The 15989-nt window shown below is 41.8% G+C and overlaps 1 protein-coding gene across 2 annotated transcripts; it reads right to left on the bottom strand.

Annotated features, from left to right (window-relative positions):
• Positions 1-4353: 4353 nt before the first annotated feature.
• LOC140830993 (transcription factor PCL1-like) lies at positions 4354-7227 on the bottom strand. 2 transcript variants are annotated; one of them, XM_073194626.1, is made up of 2 exons: positions 6286-7226; positions 4354-4653 (listed from the first exon to the last, which is right to left on the bottom strand). In XM_073194626.1, the coding sequence occupies exon 1, from the start codon at positions 7175-7177 to the stop codon at positions 6311-6313; it is 867 nt and encodes a 288-aa protein (XP_073050727.1). In that variant the 5' UTR covers positions 7178-7226; the 3' UTR covers positions 4354-4653; positions 6286-6310. The 2 variants fall into 2 exon arrangements, with proteins under 2 accessions (XP_073050727.1, XP_073050728.1); XM_073194627.1 differs by lacking the exon at positions 4354-4653 and adding an exon at positions 4662-5566 and having other exon boundaries at positions 6286-7227.
• Positions 7228-15989: the final 8762 nt, after the last annotated feature.

Raw genomic sequence — 15989 nt, 5'->3', positions numbered from 1 at the left:
AAGGTGTCACCTAGCAGAAGAATTAAAGGGTGGAGATGGTGAATTTCAATTTTCCTGCTAGGGTATGATCTAGCAGAGGAGTTAGAGGTTTGCCCTAACAGGTTAAAAGTATCAGAGACAAACTCGTGAGAAGCAGTAAATTCAAATGCAAAGTACTCAAGGTTGCATAGATAAAACGAGTTTGTACATGTCAAAAGTGCGCAAAAGGAAATAACCAAATGTAAACGTCCCAAAAGTCGCATAATCCTATGGAAAATAAAACAATGCAAAAAATAACATAAATAAAGGAGTTCAATCTAAGAATCGGGGGGGAGACTTGATATGAAGCCCTCGAAGTCGATAAAGTCAGTAGGGGCGCCTGGCGGAGGATAGCCCTGAGCATGGAAAAGGCCGACTGCACCCTCGAAACCCACCCCCAGGTAGTGAAAAGCTTTCGGGCCACAGATCTCTACAAATTCTTCGGATTTGAGAAATTCCTCTTTGAAAGAGGAAGCTTCTGCAGCGTGTCGCACCTTGGCATCTTCGAGCTCAGCCTGTGAATTATTTAAATCTGTCTTTAACTTCTGGATCTCTTTAGCTTGGTCCTCTGGCAGTCGCTGGAGCTCGTGTTTCTCTTTCAGAAGCTCTTGTTTTTCCTTCAGAAGCTCGTCACCTCGAGCTTGGGACTCCGAAAGCTCCTTAGCATGTGTCGCTTTCATCTCATCGATAGTAGCTTGGAGCTGTTCACGAAGAGCCATGCCCTCGCGCAAGTCTTGGCAGGCAGTAGATCGAGTGGCGTTGGCACGCTCCACCAACTCCCCTATGTACATCATGCCCTGGGTAAATAGACAAGAGTGAAAAGATGACAAGGAAATCATACATGTATTGGACATTAATCTAGAGAGTAGAAAGAGAAATATACCTCAGTGATGCTGCTGCATGTCCGACGAGTGAGGTCAGACCACCCCAATGAATTAATGAACGCCGCATCCGCTTAGGAAGGAATTTGATACATTATCTTTTGAGCCAGCTGAGTAGGACCCCGCCCCACAATGGCTGTATCTGGTGTGTATAGAGGATGTACCCCTGATGCAGGGGGAGGCTCCTCATCCGACCCTGACCCTTCTGGAGAAGAGACCGACACGACTGAGATCTCAGAAATCTTGCGCTTGCCTGAATGCGGGACTGACGGGCTAGGATCAGTGGATGCATTTTGCTTGCCGGACGGACGAGGAGACTTGGCACGGGGAGGGGAGAGAAGGCTCGCTTTGGGGCGGAGGAGGAGGAGCCTGTCTTCTTCTTCTTCGCGGTAGTAGGGGAGCTAGCAGGCCTCTTCGCAGTAGTAGAGCAAGAATCTGTTTTCTTTTTCTCAGTAACAGAACAGTCTCCTTTTGTGCCCATCGTGACTGCCGGAATAAGTGACTTCTGGGGTGCTGATGAGGAACCCTCGGCCTTCTTCTTGGAAAGCTCACGGAGAAATAGAGCGTTCATGACTCTAGTACCTGCAAGCAGAGACAAGGAACCGAATAAGAATTTTATCAAGTAACATAATAAACAAAAGAAAAAACAAGAAGTATGGAAAAATAAGAGTATCTACCAGCATTCTCCTTTAGCTTAATTTCCGCGGGACTTATCCCGGCGTGACACAGAAGATCTTCAGATAGAAGTTTGGGAATGTTAAAGCATCGATCTCCTAGTACACTCATTATCTTCAGATACTCTGTATCTTTCTTATAACTCTTGGAAAATTTTGGTTTAGTGAAAGCAGGGCACCAATCGGTAGAGCAAGTCAATTCCTCGGGTGGCTGTACGAAGAAAATGTATTTTTTCCAATCCTTCACATGACTGGGAGCCCCATCGAAAAGTTTATGGCTAGACCGGGAGGTTACATAAAAAGGTTCATCTTTTGATCTGGACAGAACTAAGAAGTAAGAGAAGGTGGTGCAATTTAAAGGGAGATCTAAGGCCCTGAATAACACGGCGAAGCAACTTATTAAACGGAAAGCATTGGGTGTGAGTAAACCTAAATGCACCTGGTAGTACTTGCTTAATTCTTGGAAGAAATCGCACAAAGGGAAACGGAGACCTGCATCAAAGTGATGCTGAAAGAAGGTATAATAGCCCTTAGGGGCTAGATAGGGCCGGTCCTCTGGGCTAGGAATGATAATCTTGTGGGAGGAAGGAATGTGCCATAAAGTTCTAAGTTTTGTCTCGCTACCGGAAGGGATGTGGGATGACAGATGACCATACCACAAGTTGTCTGCGTTAGATATGTTCATCTGTTGGGTCACGTAACGAACTTCCTTACCCGGACAACTATGAGTGGTGACTTCCTCCTCAGGAGGATCAATGGTAAAATCAGGATCGGCTAGGGAAATCTTACTCTGGCTAGACTCGCTGGACTTGCTAAACCTGCTAGACTCGCTAAACCTCTCAGAACCACTCGAAGAACTAGACTCGGAATCGGAAGAAGACATAAATGCTAAGGATAATCAAACAACAGGATAAGGAGAGAACTGACACGGGCGAGACGTGAAAAAATTCTCGAGGGATAAGACAGCAAGAGAGAGCAGGTAAAGGGCTGGCTACACGCTCGTGCAGGGATGGTCGAGCGTTCAGAGGACCCGGGCGAGCGTGGGCGCGCGGCGATCTGGGGCACGGGGCGAGCGTGGATGCTCGGCAGGGGCGAGCATGCGCGTTGGGCGATCGGCGAGGGCGATGCGCGGCGGGGGCGAGCGTCCGGCAGGGGCGAACGTGGATGCTCGGCAGGGGCGAGCGTGGGCGCGCGGCGAGCTGGGGCACGGGGCGAGCGTGGATGCTCGGCAGGGGCGAGCGTGGGCGCGCGGCGAGCTGGGGCACGGGGCGAGAGTGGATGCTCGGCAGGGGCGAGCGTGGGCGTGCGGCGAGCTGGGGCACTGGGCGAGCGTGGATGCTCGGCAGGGGCGAGCGTGCGCGTTGGGCGATCGGCGAAGGCGATGCGCGGCGGGGGCGAGCGTGCGATGGGGCTCGGCGGGGGCGAGCGTGCAGCAGGGCTCGGCGGGGCGAGGTGCTTGGCAGGGGCGAGCTTGCAGCTGGGCTCGGCAGGGGCGAGCGTGCGGCGAAGCTTGGTAGGGGCGAGCACTCGGCAGAGCGAGCGTGCGGCAGTGACTAGCAGCGAGCGTGCGCGGGGGGTAGGGCGTAGGCGACGCTCGGCGAGGTGGTGGTCGGTTGTGGGAGGGATGAGGCGTAAACGAAGGGGGATTATAGAATGTATCGTAGGGGTAATTCAGAGGGAGAAGTGAGAATGAAGTGGGGAAGGAGTTTATATTTATAGGGGGAGCCCAAATCTTTCTTTTCAAGGCAGGATTCTGATTTGATTTCCTCCCTTCCAGGAGAAGATTACGATTCGATTTGTGTGATTTCCCTTGCGAGTGGTTGTGTGATTTCTAAAAAAAAATTTATGGGGGCGTTGCCCCCACACCCCCACGACCTGACCGGGCAGGTCGATCCCTGTAATAGCGGTGAACATCGTTCGTTAACGACAAACAAAATTACTTTTTCTGGCACAGTCCGTCCTCATCGCCGGTAAACCAAGGACAACACAATTAATCGAACTTTGAACCTACGATTCAGTTCGACTCGGGAGGGGGAGACTGGTGATACCCCATGGATGAGCCCATCAAGATCTGGCCCAAATCCCCGGCCCATATCTAAGGCCCACAGGTAGCCCACAGGTGAAGGGCCCATGTCAAGCCCAGGTATTCTCCTATAAATACCAGGTTTGAGCGTATGATAATTCATTCACTATATTGTTTTCAGCAGCACCCTTAGCTGCTCCCTCCATATATCCTCAGTCAGTGATTTGAGCGTCGGAGGGGCTACGCCAGGACGTCCTCCTGGCCCCCTCTTAACGATCTTCTTTGTTATTTCAGGCTCAGGGTAACTTCAAAACCCGCGTCTGGATTAGTGACACTTGCGTGGATCGGACCCTAAATTTCCCGTGAGTATCAGGGCAAAAACTTGACAGAACAATGTTGCATGGAGGTTGAAGACCCACAGGTCGTGAACTTTTTTTTCTCACGGTTTATATTCATGAAATGTATCAACTCGATTCATATTTTTTACGAAAAAGAATTTTTTTTACATAAAAAATAATAATAAGTTAAACAAATGAAAATCTGTGTCACAAATTTTTTCTGTTAGCTATCTCAACAAAAGATATTCATTTTGTGTATGTACATATAATATATGTATATATATAAATACATATAATATTAATTATTATTATATACTTGAAATATGTGAATTTCACATCGAATACAAAAAAAAAACTCACCTGTAATTCCCATGATAAAACATTATATAATTAATTAAAAGTGTCACACAACATTATGGAAACAACGCAAACACATTGCTGATTCATTACAACAGTTCAGGTTGAGAAATGCTTGGTACATTCATCAATAAGCTTAAAAGAATTAGTATATAAATATACTGGGAGATAAAGGTACTAAAAGATTGCAGCATATAGGGAACATTAACTTGACAACGAGTGAATATCAACTGCAACCACGGTAACTTGGGGCGAGTCTTTTGGTGCATTCAAGTCACATATGATCTTGTGAGAGTTTCTGAAACTTCAGTTGCGATTTATGGAGTTTCCATCGGCATCTGATGCATGCAATGTGACACATCCTATGTTTTAAATCAAGATTATCAAGGTTTAGTTTCAATATTCATGGCTAGTGGATTTTAATATATGCTAAACAAGTAGGCCAGGGAGAATACAAAAGTAAGCATGGCAAGCAATACAAAATTTATAAGGATTTCCGAATTGTTAAATGTGAAAACTCTCAGGCATTCAGAAATTCACACTATCTATTTCTTTATGAGAATCCATGGATTTGATTCTCACGGAGGATTGGACAATTCTATCAATCTTAACAATCCTAGAGCCATGAAGAATGATAGTAACGATGAAAGAACAGAAACAAAACCAATGTCCCAAGTATTTGCAGATCGAGGCTCCATCAAAGAGGATTACATGTAATAGCAAATGAAACATGCCCCTGAGTATTTTCGGATCAAGGCTCCACCAAAGAAAGATTAATTGCATGTAATAGCAAGTGAAACATGCAAGAGATTATGCAAAAATAAATCATGCATAGAGCAGAGGAGAATTTGAGATGGCAACATTTTTTCCCTATAAATCAAGAAGGGGATAAAAGTTGAAACTTACCACAACAAGAAAGTACGCATGCAATGCACACAGAGATACAGATTCCAGCTCATTAAAGTTGAAATGCAAGTAAATAATGCATCAAAAAATATCATTGATCACCAATTACAGTGATGTTGATTAAGGCCCATAAACACAAGGATTCACACACTATCTATCCAGATGAAGACTTAATATAGACTAACATTATTGACAAAAAAAGCACCAATAACTACTAAAGATTAGTGTCCAAGTGAATGACAATAACAATGAGCAAGATAAGCCAAGGCCACTGATGAAGATAAGCTGGGCTCGAAGGAAGTTAGTTAGCTTTGTTCCAGAGGTCAAATCAGATGACGGTTATTCTTGTTTCCTGCATTTTGCTTGATGCTATAAAATGATAATGGAAAAAAAAAAAAACCAATGTAAAAATTGACCACAAAATCTCATGTACTGAAGATGACAAAGTAATTCAAAATTCAAATATCAACTACAGCTAAAAACTGCACAAGAATTAATCTAGATGGAAAATGTAAGAAAGTACAGATAAGAAGAATTTGATATATGTCATAAAAAAATTCCACTTTTATGGTTGAAGAATGCTTTTCCACAGTTCAATAATGTATATATGGCCAATTACTTTATATAAAAGACACAATATTAAGACTCCACAACCTGTAGAATACTAAAAATCACATTGCACAGCCTTCATCAGCAGGGATACGCAGCGACTGTCCTTTCATTGCAAGGATGTTATTTACACTACACACAGACATTTCCCTTAAAAAAATCTAAAATCTTAATTGTTGGCCGTTATAAAATATCACATTTTTTTAGATTTTGAAGGTGCCATATTCTGTCAGTCACAGCTTAAACAATTAATTAACGATTAAAAGAATATAATCAAAAGATGATCCTACATGCAATTCTTTTAAATCAAGATGAACGAAATCATACATAGTACATGGATACAATAAATTAAACAAATCTACCTATACCAACATCTTTAATATCAGCAAAAACACACTCAAGCAGAGAAGGTGTGATCGATCGTCAAGAAATGGGTAATAGAAAAAACCAAATACTTCAATACCACAAAAGCAACTGACCTTTTTTCTACGAATCCAATTATGCTCACTTCATTAACTTTAAATTATTCCCAGACCAGTCCCTTTCTTGATGCACCATATTGTTATACTGCTGCTGAAAGTGATGCTGATAAGAATGAGCTGATTCATAACCGTTATACCCACTTGCAGAACTCGCCGCCATCCCCATAATCGGCATCGGTACAATTGGCGGCGGCGGATATGGCATCGGAATCGACATCCCCACATGATTATTCTCATTCTTTTCACTGTAATTTCCATTCCCATTACTAGAAGATTCATTAAAGCTATGCCGCGGCACCGGAGTGGAAGCAAACAAATGGTCAGACGGGGAAGGGCCCTCATTCGACAGCCCCTGCATCCTCTTCACATACAACCTGTACTTCTGCAAATGACTCGCCACGTTTTCTCGAGTCAAACCCTCAACATTCATCAGCTGCATAATCGTCTTCGGCACCGCGTTCTTCAGCCCTAAGTAGGCCACCACTTCCACGAAACGCTTGTGCAGCTGAGGTGTCCATACCAGCCGAGGCCTCTTCAGAGTCTTCGCCGCCTCGTTCTCCGCATCGTCGGTGAAAGTATCGGCGGCGTCCACCCTGCGCGTCTTCTTCGGGTCAGATCCTTCCTCGGGCTCATCCGAGTCGGCCATGGTGTGATCCTTATCGTCGTTATTGAAAGGCTTGAAATTGAACCCCGCACGCAGTGACGAAAGCGTGGTGTCCGATGCACGGTTGACATCCAGCATCGACCGCGGTGCCTCCGGCGATATCTTGAACGCCGACGCTAGCTCCGCCGGGATCAACGCCTGAGACAACGGCATCAGATCGTCGGCGGACGGAAGACCCGCCTCCCACTCCGGCACCCCATCATCAATCTTCACTTCTTCACCCATTTTTCTCTCTGAATTGAAAAATTCAACGAATCTTCAGAAATAGTTGCTAGAAGTGGAACGTAAAATAGTGGTGTGAGGGGTTAGAGTGAAATAACTAAAGAATATAGAGGCAAATTGTATAACATAAAATATTTAACGGATTGAAAGTGATATTTCAGATTGAAAAAGTGTGCCACGCTGGAGGCTTTATCCTAGATATTTTATATAATCTGCAAAATATCTTCCACTTTTAAGATTAAATTTAATCAACTTGCCTTTTTAACTGAATCCCTTTAATTACTTGACATTACTAGATTTGTCTATACTACACTTTCCCTTCTTTCTTTCTTCCTTTTTTTTTTTTTTTTAATACTACACTTTCCCTAAATTTTTTAAATATAAAAACAAGATACAAGAACGATGACGAAGATAAAGATTCGAACTTGGGATTTTAGAATTTTTTTTATAAGACGAGATTAGTAAACTGAAAGTCTGGAAGTAGGTCTTTTATGAGATGATTTCATGAATCGTTATTTATGAGACGAGTCAATTCTACCGATATTCACAATAAAAAGTAATATTTTATTTTCATGTATGACTTAAATAAGATATCTGTCTCATAAAATAAGACCCGTGAGACCGTCTAACACAAGTTTTTATTTTTCCATTTTGATAGCACCGAGTCTTAAAAATGATCGAGTTACTCAAAATTATTTAGTTCAAGTTGGTTCGAGAGAGTTTAAATTTTGAAATCATAATTATTTGTACTATCATTTAATTTGATGAGATAAAAAAGTTCGATAATCAAAATATTCGATGAGACAAAAACTAGCTGAGCTGATCTGAGATAACCACCCCGACAAGAAGTAAATTTTAATAGTCGTCTCTAAATAATTTTTTTTATTGATTGGAAGACTGAAAAACATGCGACAAAATCTATTAGAATAGGAAATCAGAATCAGCTACAAATTTTTATCACGAAGACTACAAATAAATTTTCGTAATATAATCTTAATGGCTTAGACATAAAATTCAGAACTTTAAGCCCAAAAAATTAAACTCCTTAATCTATACCATACTAAAAATAAGAGACGAGATTAGAATCCATAGTGAAACTAATAATTACTTCCGAATTTTGGCTCGATGAGCCAATGCTTGTGGGGCCAATTGTTTGGGCTGAAATTGTACAAGCCCAATTTAATTGTACCAGCCCAAGTTTATCATGCATATCCAATTTAATTGTCTAAACCCATCAAAATTTAGCAGGTAAATTAGATAAATTTACATCGATTCTAATTGATTCAAATAAATCATGAAGTGCTGAAACAGGAGAAGATCGTGTGTCATGGGAGAGTGGAGAGAACCAGCAATGTTCGGAAGAAAAATGGAGCGTAGACAGTAGAAAATGACACATGCATTCAATCGCACAAATTCTAGCAAACCCTCTACAGACTTTTGATAGTTCTAGTCAAGCGTTTTAATAGCTTCTCATTCTTTTAGTATTTAAAGTCATCTCTTTTCAGATTTCAGCAATATTTTTTTATATTAATATATTGATAAGCCAACGAAGGCAATTTCCAATAGTGTTTCTTTAATTTTCTTTGTTTATGGAGTTGTATTTGTTTAAGAGATAATAATGGACGGTCAAATTTAATATCTACAAGCGTTGTTAAAAGTTATATTTTTATATATATTGGTGCATATTCACCTGACACACCTGTATCACAGAAATAACGTGGATTCAGAATTCTGAAACATTATTGATGGAAGTAAACATGGTTGTATCAATCTCAAACTTAAATCTCTTCAATTAATCTCCCCCACGTGCTCCTTTTCTCCATTCTTTACCTTTGTACTCAGATCCTTCAAGAAGAAGATTCCATAACATCAACTTTCCAAACGCAGTCGCTCAAAAACCCGCCAAAAGTTGGAGCCTCTCCGTAACTGGTGTGTGATCTTTTCTTTTTCAGAAGCAATCCCAGATGCTATTCCTGAAGAAATAGTTCCCACGAGCGACAATTGAGTTTCCATAGTCATATCAACTATTCTTTTCAGTGTCTGTTAATTGTCCCACATCGGTTGGATAAATAATCTTTGAGTGGCATATATTGGCTTGGACAATCCTCCCTCCTTGAGCTAGCTTTTGGGGTTGAGTTAGGTCCAAGTTCCAATCTTAACATGGTACAGAGCCAGGTTTCACCGTTATGTATTGGACTGTCTATAATTAGGCCACCCGTTCCACATCGGTTGGATAAATAATCTTTGAGTGGCATATATTGGCTTGGACAATCCTCCTCTCTTGAGTTAGCTTTTGGGGTTGAGTTAGGTCCAAGTTTCAATCTTAACAGTGCCTTCATTGGCTTATCATTCTCACAAAAGGGATATGATTTTATGTCATGGACCCAAACACAACATACCAGCCCAATATGCAAACAGATAAAGATGCAAAGCTCAAGGACATAATTTACCAATGATTCAGCCATAGAAGATTCAAGAATAAACTGTAGGAAAATCTGCAAGGACTGATACAATCTTTAGTTACTTTTCATTTTGGTCATAAATGGCATAATTTCGGGATGTAAGAATGCATTAAGCCATGCCATTCCTAAATAAGCGACGACTCGTACGTCTTTTTTATTTAAACTACTCAACTAATGAATAAAAATATATCTTGAATTCCAAATAATTACTTTACTAAAGATTGGGTTCTCTCAAGAAACGAGCCCCTAAAGATTATTCATGATGGGTAAAATGGGTTAGGGCGGGGGTGGGTTTGGCATTACCATCCCCATCCCCGAATTCCATCTCCACCCCCATCCCGGCCCCGATTCTCTTCGTCCCCATCCTCGTTTCAAAAATATTAATATGACAAGACGATGACGAATTCAGAGATTTTCTCAAATCAAAAGTTATTATTATCTGTAATTATTAGAGATAATATTAATATCAATATCAATATCAATATTTAATAATAATAAGATTATTTATATTTTAAAAAATAATATTATTATTATATTGTTAATGTTAATAATATTATTATTTTATTATTGATATTATTTTCGGGGCGGGTTCGGAGATTTCGGGGATGGAGATAGTAATCCCATACCCGTCTCGAAATACATCGGGGATTTAAAAAAATCCCCATCCCCGAACCCAAACCCGAAAAAATCGGGGATCCCCATCCCCGTTTCGGGTTTTCTCCGCGGGGCCCCAAACCCGTGGGAAAAGTTGTCATCCCTAGGTAAAATGGGCAGAAAAACCCATGAACCTATCTCGGAGCTCAACGATCAACATTTCCATCGCCCAATAAATAAATCCTCATCACAAACTCATAACAAGTTGGTATCAAAGCCATGCGTTATGGACGATTTCCAGGCACTGGAACAACAACTAACGAGCCTTATAAATCTGTTCAAGGACAATATTGACGAACAAGATTGTCGACAATAGAATCTGGAGCAACAATTTGAAGAATTGGTGGTCTCCTATGCATCCATCAGCCGCAACAACAACAAGGAAATTAATTGATCATCGGGGTCGCATTTCCACGAATCTCGCACATCCAAGGACGATGGAGGAACACATCCATTCGTTCCCAAATATTCAAAGATAGATTTTCCTCGATTTGATGGCTTATTTGATCATCTCAGTTGGATTTTCCTATGTTGGCATTTCTTCTTGGAACCTTCACCTTGAAGGGGACGCTTAGAACTGGTTTTTAAAACTAGAACGCGACCGCACACATCTCACATGGAAAGCGTTCAAAGAATATTTTCACCTGAGATTTGCTCAAATAAACTTGGTGAATTATCCAAATTATGCCAGAACCGCACGGTCGAGGAATACATACGACGCTTTGAACAATTATCTGCTCGAGCCTCTTCCCTCCACAGCGAGCAAGAGGTAGAAATTCATCGGCAGGCTACAATAGAACATTTCAATTGAGGTAGAAATTCATCAGCCCAAAGATTTGACAAATGCAGTGGGCCTGACCCAATTATTTGATAGGCGCTCAAAAGTAAGTTGGTCTGAAATTACACCTTCCGCTAAGCGACCCAACCCCATAACTCGCCCATCGCATTAAGCGATGGAGCAGATCCGAGATGGAGGAGCGATGAACCAAAGGATTTTTTTTAATTGTGACAAACTCTTCGTCCTAGGGCAACGATGCAAGAAGTTATTCCTCCTGGAAGTGATCGAGGCCAGCACTGTTGATGATGAGAGCGAACCAAAATAATCAAACACGTTGGGCATCTTTATTAATGCAATTTTTGGAGTCCCGTTATTTAAAATAAAGCAAGTGAAGTGATATATTAAATCATCAGCCCTCCTCTTTCTTATTGATTTCGGCAACACCTGATGCTTCCTTGATGCCTAGCAACTTCACTGAAAATTGTGAATGGCTAGCAACTTCACTGCACAGGCTTATATGTAGCAGTATCGGTTCAGTTGGAAGAACACTTATTCATCGTTCAATTCTTTGTCCTAACACTGAGAGAATTTGGATGTTGTCTTGGGTGTCACTTGCCTTCGAACTCTGTGAAGTATCACATGGGACTTCGATAGAATGCATATGGAGAGATCCTTTTGGAAGGAAAACAGGTACTCCTACATCCACAACCAAAAACCTTGCAACCAAACTCTCAGCTGGTACAACTCATTCTAAATTACATTATCTTTTAGAAGAATATAACAGCTTTTTTGAGGAACCTCGAGGACTACCCCTACCTCGGGGATTCAACCACAAAATTACACTTGAGCGAGGGACAGATCCTATCGTGTTCAAATTATCAATACCCCCATGCACAGAAAGATGAAATAGATAAACAATGTACGTACCAACGTGCTTGACAATGGAATCATTCAATCCAGTTCATCTCCATTTTCATCGTCGATTCTGCTGGTTAAAAAATATGACGAATAGTGATGTTTCTGTGCCAATTGCCAATCTTTGAATGCAAAGGCAGTGAAAGACAAATTCCCCATTATAGTTATAGATGGATCATTAGAAGAACTTCATGGTGCCGAGCACTTCACCAAGCTGAACCTCCGTTCCGGATATCATCAGATTTTAATGCATAAGGCAAGTATCAAAATGACTGCACTCCGCACCCATCTTGGCCATTTCGAATTTATGGTCATGCCATGTGGCCTTACCAACTCCCCTTCCACATTTCAGGCCTTCATGAACGCAATTTTTAGCCAACGTTTGCGAATGTATGTTCTAGTATTCTTTGATGACATCTTGATTTATAGCACAACATAGAGTGAACATTTGCGTACCATCAGGAAGTTTCTACCATTCTGAAACATCAAAATCCAAGTAATCGTTTGCTCAAAAAAAAGTTTCTTATTTGGGTCATGTGGTTTCCAAAGCCGGGGTGAGCGTGGATAAAGGAAAAATATCATCCATTATTCAATGGCCTCAACCCATGACTGTTCGAGCACTTAGGGGCTTCCTTCGGTTGGCGAGCTACTATCAAAAGTTTGTACAAAATTATGGAATTATTGCTGCCACATTAACCAACACGCTGAAGAAACAGGGCTTCTCTTGGTCTGAAGACATCTTTTGTGCCTTTGACACTCTGAAAAAGGCACAAACATCAACCCCATGTGCCGGCGTTTCCCGAATTCTCTCACAGTTTTATTGTGGAGTGTGATGCATGAGAATTTGGGCTTGCATCGTCCTACAACGGAAAGGCCAACCCCTCGCATTTTTCAGTAGCACATTGCCCAACGTCACAACAAGCTACAAACATATGAAAATGAGTTGATTGGACTCACCGAGGTGGTTCGACATTGGCATTCTTATTTTGGGGAAGCTTTTTATAGTCTGCATTGATCATTATAGCCTCAAATTCTTGTTGGAGCAACACATCTCAACTTCACCGCAACAACATTGGATAAATAAATTAATGGGGTGTGATTTTAAGGTAGATTATCGCGCAGACACATCCAATATAGTAGCTTATGTGCTCTCACGTCAAAATGACAATGAAGGTTGTTTAATGGAAACCTCACTAGGACTTTGTGGCAGCAGTTCAAGAAACACAATCCATCGACCCTGAAGTGCAGCGCACAGTCCAGGAACTTCAGCTTGGTGATGTGCTAAGACCATGGGAATTCCGGGATGGCATCTTAAGGTTCAAGTCCATGATATACCTTTCCCTATACACAGCTTTAACAACACCTATTGTGGCCATGATACATGAGAGCTACTATGAGGGCTACCAGCGTACTCTCCATTGTTTGGGCCGTGAATTCTATTGGCCGGTCATGAAGCAACAAGTTCAAGATTTCGTCTCTAATTGGTCTACTTGCCAGCGCAACAAAACTGAAGCTTTGAAGCCTACAGGACTCCTATAGCCCTTGCCAATTCCTCACCACATTTGGACATATATCTCGATGGATTTCATAGAAGGACTACCATGCTCGCAAGGGAAGAATATTCTTTTGGTGGTTGTTGATGTTTTTCAAAATATGTTAACTTTCTAGGGCTCAGCCACCCGTTTACAGCAGTTTCAGTGGCAAAAATCTTTTTTGACAACATTTTTAAACTTACGGATTACTGAAGACAATCGTACTTGATAGAGGTGCCACTTTCACAAGTGTTTTTTCGCAGGAACTCTTCAAGTTGAGTGGAACAAAGTTGTGCTTCAGATCAGCCTATCACCCTCAATCCGATGGTCAAACGGAGGTGGTAAACTGCAGATTGGAAATGTACCTGTGCTGCTTTATTGGGGATAATCCACATAAATGGTTTGAGTGACTAGCATGGTTTGAATTCTTCTATAACACTAGATTTCACACTACTCACAAATCTACCCATTTCGAAGTATTTATGGTCTCAAACCACCCAGTCTCTAGTCCTACATCCCAGGCCAAGCATACACTGCTCAGGCCGATCATACGTTGCAACAACATGACCAGCTCTTGCACCAACTCCGTGATCACCTTTTACAAGCACACAATATCATGAAATTGAATTATGATGCCAAACATCAAAACTTCGCCTTTGAGATAGGGGACTTGGTACTTATAAAGCTTCTTGCATATCACCAGCAGAGCACCACATCTCATAGCAATAACAAACTATCTCCTCGCTAATTTGGGCCTTTAAAGTATTAAAATAGTTAGGACATATAGCCTACTAACTATAGCTACCAGCGGATTCCAAATCCACCATGTCTTCTGCGTCTCCAAGTTGAAGAAATTCAAGGGCGGATCATTCTCCGATCAAGTCCTACCACCAGCCCCAGCAACCGAGTCACAACTTTCACCAAAGACCTTCTTGGACACTCGTATGCAGCAAGACATAACTGAAATTTTAATCCATTGGGATGGCCACCACCTAGCGGAAGCTTCATGGAAAGATAAAAAGATGTTCATTGTTCGGTTTCCCTTATTCGTGCTTGAAGACAACCACAATCTCTAGAAAGGGACAAATGTCATGGACCCAAGCACATCAGACCATCCCAATATGGAAACGGATCAAGATGCAAATCCCAAGGACATTATTTACCAACAATTCAACCATGGAAGATTCAAGAATAAACAGTAGGAAAATCTGCCAGGATTGATACAATCTTATTTACTTTCAATTTTGGTCATCGATGACATAATTTCGAGATGTAAGAATGCATTAAGCCACACCGTTCTTAAATAAGCGATGACTCTTCATTTGTATTTAAACTACTCAACTAATGAATCAAAAGGTATCTTGAATTCCAAATAATTAGTATACTAAATAAATCGAGGGTTCTCTCAAAAAACGAGCCCTTCAAGATATCCAAGATAGGTAAAAGGGACAGAAAAACCTACAAACCTATCTCGGAGCTCAACGATCTACCTATCCATCGTCAAATAACTGTTGGAGAAAATGTGAATAAAATGGAAATGTGAATGGAAATGTGGTTGTCCCACATCGGAAGCTTAGAGAAAGGTTTTCCTCCTTATTAGTTCTAGTGTGGACTAAGGGTTTGGTCTCCAAGAGGTACCAAAGCTTTTAGAAGGGGGGAGACGCTACTAGACTAGGTCTCGGTGAATTAAACACACACGCGTGCGCCCGCTCTTTGACCAACATTAATCTTTTGGACTAAAATTATTTGAAGGAATAAATTTTATTGGTGTCCGAACAGAAGCTGAAGCGCCCTTGCACGTGTTCATGCGCGGATGCGCGCAGCCGCGCACGCCACACTGTTTTTCAGTGGGCGCAGACAGAACAGGGCACGCGGCCGCGCCAGTTCTCGCGCGGGTGCGCGCGCCTTGCTGTGCGGAAGAAGAACAAGGCGTTCCTTCACCGAAATCACATGTCTATTCATAGGGATGTAAATGAGCCGAGCTTTTCGCGAGTTTTTCGGATCTCGGCTCGTTAAAAAGCTCGTTCGGGCTCGTTCGTTAAGCTTATCGAGCCGAGCCCGAGCCTTATTTTGGGCTCGACAATTTTGTTGAGCCGAGCTTGAGATTAATGATGTTCGGCTCGTTAGCTCGTGAACATGTTCGATAATAGATTCGTGAGCTCAAAATTGAGCTCGGCTCGTTTAGCTGGCTCATGAGCTCGAGCTCGAGCTCGGCTCGTTTAAGTGGTTCACGAGCTCGGCTCGTTTAGGTAGATCGTGAGCTCGGGTTCGAGCTCGGCTCGTTTAAGTGGTTCACGAGCTCGGGTTCGAGCTCGGCTCGTTTAGGTAGATCGTGAGCTCGAATTTGAGATAATTAATGAGTTATAATATTAAAATAATTATGTATGATAAATAATAATAAATTAAAAATTAAAAATCTATACATATTATAAAAGTGTGAATTAAGGTCAAAGTTTTTCTATTGTGTATTGTCA

This window comes from Primulina eburnea, chromosome 4, assembly GCF_022965805.1.
Source record: "Primulina eburnea isolate SZY01 chromosome 4, ASM2296580v1, whole genome shotgun sequence".
Lineage (NCBI taxonomy): Eukaryota > Viridiplantae > Streptophyta > Magnoliopsida > Lamiales > Gesneriaceae > Primulina > Primulina eburnea.
Note: the sequence above shows the minus strand (reverse complement) of the source record. Positions and strands in the feature narration are given on the sequence as shown.

What these genes read in the sequence shown, in the direction of transcription:
- LOC140830993 (XM_073194627.1), bottom strand. Translation starts at nt 7,177, where the DNA reads ATGGGTGAAGAAGTGAAGATTGATGATGGGGTGCCGGAGTGGGAGGCG.